At 30.1% G+C, this 11,796-nt stretch overlaps 1 protein-coding gene across 1 annotated transcript; it reads right to left on the bottom strand.

The window, feature by feature from the left end:
- Positions 1-5,071: 5,071 nt before the first annotated feature.
- On the bottom strand, positions 5,072-5,959 carry LOC131069328 (uncharacterized). Its single transcript, XM_058004694.2, has 2 exons — positions 5,351-5,959; positions 5,072-5,116 (listed from the first exon to the last, which is right to left on the bottom strand). The coding sequence occupies exons 1-2, from the start codon at positions 5,957-5,959 to the stop codon at positions 5,072-5,074; spliced, it is 654 nt and encodes a 217-aa protein (XP_057860677.2).
- Positions 5,960-11,796: the final 5,837 nt, after the last annotated feature.

Here is an 11,796-nt window from a genome sequence, read left to right as displayed (position 1 = left end):
AAAGTTGAGTATTTCATATTGACGGCACTCTCCAAATTGTTTTATGTTCTACGTTTATGCATATATAGTTGCACTCACCCTCCCTCCACGACATGCATGCCCCCTGAAGTCTATCGCTCACCTGTGGACAGTACCCGAGGTTCCTATTATAGGCCGAATGCGACTCATCTTCTTGTAATCATAAAAGCCCATCGGTTCTGTCAGTCCAAATACAAAAACAAATGAAAATCATAGTTTTTGACAATATCAACAAATATTATACTAGCATATATATATTATTATATATATAAAGTAAGCCGAGAGATATCGAGGCTTTAATTTTTCTATTATTCTAATAACTTAACTTTATTACGGAAAAATTAAAGCCTCGATATCTCTCGGCTTACTTTATATATATAATAATATATATATGCTAGTAGCATCCGCAACAGCAACACATAAGAAATTAAATAGATTATAATGATAACAATACTTCAATAAGAAAATTTCATATAAATTATTTAAATTAAATTTAAGAGAAAGTAATAAATTTTTTAACCTAAATAATTTAAGTTCAATAAGATTACTTCAACATTTAAAAAATTAGTTTGACCTTCAGTAAAGGCAAACCCAAAGTAAAATCTAACCATTATAAATATATAATCTTGATTGAACCCTAAAAACAATCCCAATCCAATGGTTAATATGTTTAATTAGGTTTAGGGTCTGGGTCTGGGTTCAAATTCTTTTATTTTTAGAGTCAAAATCAAATAGAGAATCAAAATTATTGTAGGGATTATAACAACAACCCTATATATATAGTTGAACTTAGTTTAGTATTCTTATGTTTAGGGTAAGGGTTTGATTTGGTTTAGTGTTCAATTATGTATAAGGTTATGGTTAAATTGGGTTTATTGTTCAATTATGTTTAAGGTTAAGGTTCAGTTTGGTTTAGTGTGAAGATTATAATACAATTTTGTTTGGGTTTAGGGTTATGATTCAATTTGGTTTAGCATTAGGGCTTAATTTGGTTTAAGGTTAGGGTTCAATTTGGTTTAGTGTTTAGGTTTACTCTTATAGATGAGGTTTAATTAGGTTAACAATTAGGGTTATAAATGATTTAATATAAAGGTTAGGGTTCCATTTGGTCTAGGTTGGGGTAATTTCAATCTAGTATTCTATTCAATTAGGTTTAGGGTTAGGATTCAATTAGGATATTGGTTTAGTGTTTAGGTTAGGGTTTAATTAATTTTAGGTTTAGGGTTCAATTTGGTATAGTGGCTAATTATGTTTATGGTAAGAGAAAAGAGGACACTCTAAATTTTAATTTTGTTTCGTGTTAGGGTTAGGGTTTACTTTCATTTGAGATTATCATTAAAGTTGGTTGTGATATGTTTATGGTAAAATTTGGTTTCGGGTTAGGGTTAAGATTCAATATGGTTTTCTATTTAATCAGGTTAAGGTTAGGGTTAGTGTTCGATTTGGTTTAGTATTAAGGTTATAATAGAATTATGTTTATATTTAGGGTTATTATTTAATTTGGTTTAGCATTAGGGTTTAATTTTAGTTTAATAGTCAATTTAGTTTAATATTAAATGCTAATGTATGCATCAATTTTAACTCAAATTTGCATATATTGTTAGGGTTAAATTTTGTTTTGTGTTAATAACAAAGAAACATAAACATATAAAGTGGAAGAAAATATTTATGAGTTATTTTGAAAACCTCAATCTATCACTAATAACACATACAATCAAATTTTCATAATATATTCTAAATTTCAAAATAAAAATTACAAATATTTTGATGCAATAAAAATTACAAATATTTTGATGCATACGATAAAGGTTATCATATTAACATTCTTGTCAAATAATAAAACCCCAATTTATTCTACCTTGTAAACTGAATTGTTTGAGTATGATATAAAATTAGACAAACCAAATATATTTAGAAATTTTTTAAAATCTCTCTCTGAATCATCAAATATTTACTATTTATAAATCAATATGAAACATCTAATAAAAACATATGTAAAAGTATATTTGAAATTAAATAAAGTCAATTGCAATATAATTGTCATTCCACATGAAAAATATAAAGTTTTATAAGTGATCATGGCTTTTACATTTTCATACAATGTAATGGGAAAATTATTATGGCCACCATATATTCATACAATATAAAGGCATGCAAAACAATGGTATATAATTTTCATACTTATTGGTTTCAATAAGAAGTTGTGGATCAAACTTTTCTAATTCAATGGATTGTAGTATTTTGCCTTTAGTATTGTATAATGAGACTTTCTCTCCCACAATTAATATGCATCCATTATTATTTACTACTATCCTGTAAATTTTGTTAGGTAAATCAATGTGAAAAGGAGACCATTTATATGTTTCTTCACCTTCTTCATTATCTATTTCTAACTTCCATATTTGATGATATTCTTTGTCAACCAACACAATGCAACTGTCGCATCCAGGTATTTCCCAAGACATAGTAAAACTCTTCCAGTGAATCGTAACATCAAAATAATTTTCATAAACTTTTGTTTGTACTTCATGAGAGTCAAATTCTGCAATTGGTGCATACTTTCTAGTAGTATTTGCTGGTGATGGAATTATCATCCAAGTTAATGTAGCGTAGTTGAATTCAACAATCTCGCCATTGTTTGTATGATTTCTCATCCAGTAAAATCTTCCCTTACGACAAAAACCTCTTCCCAATGGATAGTATGAATTCTCAACATATATTTGATTCCATGAATCTAATTTTGACTCATAAATTTCAATATAGCATCGACCATTGCAGTTCTTGTAGTATTGTCCAAGCAAGATTATTAGCTAATTAGTGGAGGAGACATAACTTGTCGCCATAAAATCAATACGTATTGTTGTTGCAATATCTCTTATAGAAGAAAGTTCAATCCAAGATGGCGTACTTGCATTTGATTTGTCATATATGTAAAAATTGAAATCAAAATCTTTTATCCATTTTGAGCAACAATAGATATTATTGGATACCATCTCTATGCATTTGCAATACTTTGGGAATTTTGTTGCAGGTACCCTATAGAAATCTGCATCACCTTCCATGACCCATGATTTTATCCTTGTTGATTCAAATGGAAAAAAGTGCAATAAGAAATTACTTTTTGGAGGAGAATTATCTAAAAATATGTTTCCCAAAGTATCTGGTTTTGAAAGGATGTCTTTCCAACTCTTACATACCAATTTCATTCTTGACAAATGTCTAGTAGACAATTTTGTTATAATCATTAACAACAACAGTTCCGGTAGGTCTTCCCACATGCTTTTGGGTTTTTTATCCTCCATCAAACCTGCAACATGTTAACATATTCAAATGTTGTATAATATTTTTCTCAAAAATATAGAAAACAGAATGGTTAGAGAACTTCAATTTTAATAGATGCTATAAAAATTAAGATTAAAGTTAGATTAATGATACTTTCAATGTTTAAGATTTTATTAGTATTTACAATAGTGAGAGGGTTACAATTAAGTTAGTTACAATAATCTTTTTTAAAAAAAATTCTAAATATAAAATTATACATAAGAATGATCAAGTAAAAGCTTTGTGTGGCGACTATATATTTGTTCAATATACAGGTATAGTTTGTAATGTTATATGATTGCAAGATTTGTGGGTTTGAATAATAATTTATGGATCAAAGTATTTAAATATTTTATACAAATTATAAAATATTTATGGAAATATAATAAATGAAGTTGCTTCTAAATGTTGTAGTTTTTTTTTTCAACTTTTTGTTTGTCACTAATTAATATTATTTTTTATGTAATGCTCTTTATATGAATTTACATATTGAGGAAACAAACATACAGAGTGGAAAAAAATATTGACGAGGTACTTATAAATCACAACCTCTTAGTAAGGACTCGTACAATGGAATTTTGAAACTGTATTCTATTTTTGAAAATAAAAAGTGAAAAAATATTGTTGCATGCATTAGATAATGGCTAGCATATTTACATTCTTCTGCGATATTAAATCCCAATTTATTGTAACCTTTAAACTTTAGTTTTTGAATACGATAAAATGTTCAAAATAATACCTCTCAAATAGATCATTGAAATAAATAGTGTTTTAATTTTAAGATGAGATAAGTATTGAATAAGAAAAATTTAAGAAGTCAAATTTTTGAAAAATTCAACTAAAAGTAATGAGAACTTAAATCCCGTTTTTGGTACTTTATTCTATTTAAAATCACTAATATTTGTAGTCTAGATAGCATTGATTAGAATCAAATCTTCAGTTGTAGGATTGATGATGTCAAACCAATATAGGTGCTCAAAGGTGCATCGGTGGAGATGCCAGGTGCTAGTGTCTTCATTTCTTTTTGGATAGAAATTGCAAATTGTTTGTGTCCATGTTGGAATTTGTTCTCTGACAATCTTAAATATGTGTTCATAGTACGGTATATTTAAAAAAACTCCTTGTGGAACCCATCTATCTATAAGCTGTCGATTCCATATATTGTCCGATTGAGATGCAAATTGCATACAAAATAGTTGTCCATGATAGTGTAGGTTTGATAGGCCAATAGTACTCATTTGTGGTCCTCTAAGCATTGTTGTTAAATAAAGTGGGCCATTTCCTTGGAATATAGTTTGGTAATCGATTTCAGGTCTCATTGGAGGCGACTCAAACCAAACCTCTCCTGGAACAAATTGTACTTCTGTTGGATCACAATTTTGACAACTGATTATTTCTGTGATTTTAGGATCTCTGTAGAACTGATTGGAATTTCTAAGAGCTGGTGGTCGATAAGTAATTAAGCCTCTCTCTTGCAGGAATCTTTTGGAAGACAAAAATGCAGTTCTTTCTGAATTATGGATCATTTGAAGATCATTATGTTCAAACATGTGATCAACTGTAATGGTCCTATGTCTTAACATTTTTTTTTGTTGAATTGTAACCCCTTCTATGCAACAAAAAAGTAATTTATTGAAAGTAATTTAGGTTAGCCACCTTACATCTGCAAATTCCAGTGGCATAGTAAATAATGGTATATAAAAATAATTGACAGTGATATACATGTAATCAATTATGACATAACCATATAGATGCAATACATTTGAATACAATAAGCCTGATAAAAACAAACATTACAAGATTATTGTATATTGACATGAGCTAAATAAATTTAATTTTTATTACATAAAAAATAGAATGCTTATGATAATATGTTAGAATAACTTATTTCTAAAGCTTTCAGTCTATTTTCTTCATTTTTGCATTTTTCAACTTGTTTTCCCTTTTTCATTTTTTCATATCGATCATATGTAAATGGTGGAATTATTTGTACTCCTTCTAAGGACTTTACACGAGAGATAGCTACAAATGTCATTCCTGTTCTTTCAGTTGGACCTATATCAATTGTTGCCTTTTCAAGTGTTAGACCTTGTGATTTATGTATTGTCATTGCCCAAGCCAATCTCAATGGTATCTGGGTCGTAGATCCTCTATGTGTTGCACTGAGAGGAACTGTTTGTGGGTTTTGAGCATTGAACGGTATTCTAGAGTAAGTATCAAACTTAACCATTACATACGTTGGTGGTTCTGGTGGCATACTTCTAGGTTTGTATACAATGTTTTCAACATATCCTAAAGCTCCATTTACCAGACCCGCTTCTATCCATAGATTAATAGTTAACATTACTCTTGCATTCTTTGAGATCAACAATTCCATATCAAGTTCATCCTGCAAACTTCCTTCCATTGCACTAAGATTTCCAGATTTTGTTGCAACACTGCATGCCACAAGTTCTTTTAGTAAATATAATTTTTTTCTATTATGATTGTGAACATTATCATTTCCGGAGAATAAATGAACATTATTGTCAAACTCCTCGTTCATTGATGTAGTGAGATTACTATTTGTTCTTGACATTAACAACTTCCAATCATTAATAGTAGGGTGTGCTTCTCTCATGTTTGTCAATAGTTCACAAAATTGCTTTTGCTGTATATCTTCTCCATCCTGTCTAAATATTTTTTCTAGCGTTACCACAATTTTGAAGTCTTCCCACAATAGTTTTGCTCATCTGTTGCTATCATATGTTGCTCTGTCTCTAACTGGAGGCAACTGATTTAAATCTCCAAATAAAATCATAGAAATACCTAGAAAAAAATGAAAAATAGTAATGGCTATATTATAAATTGACAGTTTAAAATTTTTATACATATAATTTGCATTAGTATTATGCAAAGAAATTTTAATAATAGTGAATTGAAATTGTGCATTTACCTCCAAAGTTGAGATTACAATTTTCTACGAATGCTTGACGAAGTCTACAATCTATGTTCTCCAACAATTTCTCTCCAATGAAGCTCATTTCATCAATCAATATGTATTTGATATGAGACATTTCTTCTTGAAAATGTGTTAATCTTGTTCCTTCTAGTTCACTAAAATCTTTTATTGGAATTTTCAACTTCGAATGAATTGTGGATGTGCTTATGTTGAATGCTGCAACTCCGGTTGGTGCAAGCAGTAAAAGGGGAGATTGATTAGGCATGGCTGCATTTTTAAGAGATTTACTGATTGCACCAATGAGATATGACTTTCCTGTTCCTGCTATTCCTTGAACTATCATATACAATGGTGTCACTATCCATAGAATAGTGTGACATAATAAAGCGTAATGCTTTTTCTTGTTTTCCACTGAGGCTTTTGTAATCGATATGTTCTGCTACATCATTATATATATGGAATTCATTATCTCTCACTGTATTGATGAAGTTGAATGCTCGAGATGTGTATTCATCACCTGGATATCCAAAAGACCAATTTGTTTTCCTATCAATATCTCTTCTTCCCAACATATCTATTTCAGAAACTTGCATTAATTGACCATGATGTAATCTGGAAATGATTTCCCATTCATGCTCTATAGTGTTTCCATGAACAAATTCATTTTTTTCAGTTTCTGAATCACTACTATTCTCATTATTTTCTGCATTATTTGTTCGCTCCACATGCCATGGATTATAATTAAATGACTCCCAATCTGATATTATGGAGTTTTTGTCATCACCAATATCTATTCTTAAGTCACGGAAAGGTTTGTAGAGTAACAATTCTAAAAAACAAAAATCAACAAATTTTCCTGCCTCACGTGGAGGCATGGATAAAAATCTTGGAAACACTCTAACTATTGCTGCATTTTTTCTCGCTTGCCATTTGTTATCACTTTTTCGTCTATTATTATAAATCCATGATCTAGCTGCATCAATCATTGTGACAGCTTCCATAGACAATGGCCTTGTTCTATATCCATTGTTGAATGATTTTATTTGTTCTTCATTTTCCTCTCCATCATTTATAGCCACAGGTTTGAATACTTCACGTGAGACATTCAGATTAACAAACCGTCTACTGCTTTCAACGAGTGGAAGTTCTAATAGCATGTGAGATGTTTCTTGAGCTCCAACATCTCTCTCAATAATAGTTTCATTTAGAAGTTTCCTATATGCTTTCGCTGCAAGATCATCTGGGTTCTCAATATTTGCAAGACGCATCAACATTTGATGGTAGGTTTCTGAACTTTTCTCTGCTTTTGCTACATACTTTGCAATATATTTTATCACAGCATGTTTCAAGAGAACAGGTTGCCAGTATATGTTGGCTCTCCATAATTGCAATATATAACGATTATGTGAATTGACTCTATCATCATTCCTTGCTGGATCAAATTTTTTTTCACTGGTATCTTTATCCTCATATAATTTTGAACCATGCAAATTTAAATTCCAAGGAGCATTATATCTACAATAAAAATAAAATAAATTTATTCAGCATTGTTGCAATATTATACTTACTCTTTATATATAAAATTTAAATTTTTTAAAGTACATACCTGCAAACCATGCTTCCTTTTTTCTTTCTTAAGCATGCACCCTCTCTACAGATTGTATGTCTTTGTACAGTGTTTAGGATTTCTTCATAATCTTGATCTATATCCATTTGAATAAGTTGTCTTGTATTTTTTAAGCATGGATGTAGAGAAAAAATTGGAAATGCCTGTAGTAACAAATATTAATGTATTAATTGGCTATTCGTACAAGTGTTTACATTTTTGATGAAGAACAAAAAATTTAATTGTTCATCATAATTATACCTGTACATTTCACTGATGAATATCGGCTCTTGGATTCCATGCATGAACAATGAAATGAAAATATTTTTCTGCAGTTTTTACTTCCTGTTCATTAGACCAATCTATATTATCCATATTTGGTGCTCCATGTATCCATAAGAATCCATGAACATGTGGTGATCCCCTATGTTGCCACTCATATCTGCACCAATAGTCTTTAACATTGAAGCCCTTTTCTAATATTTCTTTTCTAAAGTTTGAATGTCTTAAATGCATATAGTGGGCAACTATGTGAGGGTAGTCGATAACGTTTTGTTCCTCCATATTTGAGCTTCACGTGGATTACTTGGTGTTGTTCCTGGCATCAATTCATGTAAATCTAGCCAATACAAATCAGCTGCACTTAGTGTGAAGAGTATTGTTGGTGTTCCTATTTGATGTAGCATGTCAGATAGTTCTGCTATGCATTTTGACCAATATGACCTAGTTCCTCTTAATGTTGTCCCAAATCGCATCAACTTATTAGCCAGGTGTGAGGTTGGCAATTGATCCATGTGCTCACACAATTCATTTATGGTTATGGGTAAATCTTGAAAGTTTCTTTTTGCAAAAACTGCACTTGAACTGTTTGCTCGATGTCTCATTATCATGTTCATCATGTAGTACCTAAATCTTGGGTGTTTTCCAAAACGGTGATCCCTATACCGAAGCAAATACTTAACATATTCATGGAGGTGAATTCATCTTATTCGTGGTTCTAACCAGTCACATCTACCATCAGCAAATAGTGCTGGGAATGCCATGTCAAGTAATCCTGATGTGACATATTTGTTAATTGGAGACACACCAATTACAGGCCAATCAATCATTCCTAAAGGATCTACGTGTGGGTTATTAATCCATGCATGGGTTAATTCCATTTCTTTTTGCACATTAGGTGGTCTTGAAGCCATAGAAGTAGTGTGATCTATTATGTTTCTTTCATCTGTCTCCATAATCGGGCCAACAAATACTATTTGATTTGAATCAGAATCAAATTCCATATTAACTATTTTCATTTGCTTGAATATATTGTGGTCACAATCTCTTTCCACATCATTTAGAGCATTAACATCAATTGTGACATGAGAGTAGAACTTATCATTTTCGACTTTATATTGTAGTTCTTTGTACACACGATCTCTATTCACTGTAAAATTATAGTTTGTGCCTTTTTCATCTTTTCTATGAATAATAATTATTGGCAACTCTTTGATTGGATGAGGAAGAACTTTTGAAATTTGTTGAATATTATGTGGAAAACTTATTGTGTGACCTTTGTATTTATATTGACCACCTATTGCATGTGTAACCTATAAAATTGGATTTACTCAAGCAATCAACATCTCTTCTACCTGAGTTAGATTAGCAAGTTCTCTGGGTTGTGGCCCTGGGTCCATATTATTTGAAGAAGAAAATCTGTTGTTTCCTTTTTCTTGCCAACACGTATTACAAATAGGACCTTCTGATGTGCGTATGACTTTTATTCCAAGGTAACATTCTTGGCACACATAACACATTGTTGGACAATGAAAGCTATCTATTCGGTTTCGAAAAATGACTTGCAGATTTCTAAAATCATTTTGAAGAATTTCACTATGATTGTCTACATTATTTTCCATTTTTTCATTTAAGTTAACATGTTGTACATATTCACTATTTTCAGGCACACACTCATTTGTCAGTGATTCTTCTGTAATTCCTTGTCGTCTATTTCTGCTGAAATTTTCTTCTTCTCCATGTTCATTTTCTAATTCTTGTACTGTTATCTCTCCTCTTCTTCTACCATATCTTTGTCTCTCTGCATTATTACGCTTTCGTCAAAGTTCTTCCCTTTGATCATCTGTCTTCTCCTCTCCCTGTCTTCATCGATATTCTCTTTGATATGCCCTTCTATATTCTCTTTGCTGTTGTCTTCTTTTGTCCTCAAATTGTTGGATTTGACTAGATTGGGGAGGAACTCATTGACTATTTTCTATTTGATAAAGACAAAATTGTTGTGAATTTTGCTGAGAATCCCTTCTACTTACATTTGCTTCTTTTGAAATTTGATTTTCTAATTGTTGTTTTATTACCTGTGCTCTTCTTGTATTATAATTTTTTCTGTTTGCTTCATTACTATGTACATGTTGTTTCTCTTGACTTTGAACATTTTCCATTTGTTCTTGTTTCCTTCTTTGATATTCTCTTTGATATGTCCTTTTATATTCCCTATGATGTTGTCTTCTTTGTTCTTCAGATTGAAATGTAAAGTTATGTTCTGGCATAACTACAAAATGATATGTATTTAAATAATCTATTTTAATTACTGTATATGAATTTGATTGATTAGACTAAAGTTGCATATGTTAATTTTTACATATGATAAGTTATTTGTATGAGATGCAGACATTGATTTTTTTTCCATTTAAGAAATCATAGGAAACATTCAAACTTTAAGTTGCACTCAATTTGATATATAAACTTTTCGATAAACTAAATATGATTGTTATTAAATAAAGTTTAATTGAATTTTTTTAATTAATTTTAATTGAATTAAACTTAATTAAAAGCGAAAGGAGGCGTGAGCAAGAGAAGCAGAAGAAACACATATACGCCCTTCTCCCTGTAGCTATGAAAACCACAGAAAAAGGTTACTACAAATCTAATTGATTTTGATGTATCGCTTGAGAAAACGATTACTGCTTATATAGCTCGGACACCGGCTCTTCTCCTTCGTATGTTCCGCACATAATTTAATGCTAAAGTCAATTTTCAAATAAAATTGTTGTTATTATTATAATAATGCTAATACAAATAAAATAAATATAATGTTAGTCTAGTTATATAAATTTCCATAATCAAAACCTTAGTACTAATCATCATCTTAAGTGCAACCATAATTCTAACCATAACAATTTTTCTTTATTCTAACATTTAATTATATTTGTAACTCTAATATTGTCATAATTTTAATCCTAACCCGACCCAAAGTCCTTATCGTAACCTAACTAGAACACTAAACTTAATCTAAGGCCATATTATAATTATAATTCTAACTTTATAATCTTAATCTCAATCCTAAACCTAACCTCATAATGACTCATACTCTAAGGGTAATAATAATTCTAATCTTAACCTTGATACTAATCCTAACCTTAATTATAATCACTAAGATTAACCCCAATCCTAACTTTGACCACAACCTTAACCCTAATCCTATCTATAACCCTAACCCTCATTATAATTATAACCCTAACCCAAAACCTAAAACCCTAACCCTCATTATAATTATATCTCTAACCCAAAACCTAAAACCCTACCCCTCATTATAATTATATCTCTAACCCAAAAAGTAATCGTAAACACAAACTTACCTATGATATTATCCCTAATCCTAACTATAACCGTAGCCCCACCCCTAACCTTAACCAAGATTTAACCCTAACCTGGATATTATACACTTAATAACTATAAAATAGTATTATAGTTTCAAAATTAGAATATTATAGTACTATACTTATCATATAACGCTCTATTAATATTATATTACTAATAAACTATAAAAATAATATTATAATTAAAAAATAATTTAAAATAATAATATAATACATTTAAAATATTTCAAATTTATATTATGAATATTATTTTT

The sequence above is a fragment of the Cryptomeria japonica genome, chromosome 7, assembly GCF_030272615.1.
Source record: "Cryptomeria japonica chromosome 7, Sugi_1.0, whole genome shotgun sequence".
Lineage (NCBI taxonomy): Eukaryota > Viridiplantae > Streptophyta > Pinopsida > Cupressales > Cupressaceae > Cryptomeria > Cryptomeria japonica.
Note: the sequence above shows the minus strand (reverse complement) of the source record. Positions and strands in the feature narration are given on the sequence as shown.

What these genes read in the sequence shown, in the direction of transcription:
- LOC131069328 (XM_058004694.2), bottom strand. Translation starts at nt 5,959, where the DNA reads ATGAGAGAAGCACACCCTACTATTAATGATTGGAAGTTGTTAATGTCA. An exon ending in CATTTGTAGCTATCTCTCGT is followed by an intron (nt 5,117 to 5,350) that starts GTAAAGTCCTTA and finishes TGTTTTTATCAG; the next exon opens with GCTTATTGTATTCAAATGTA.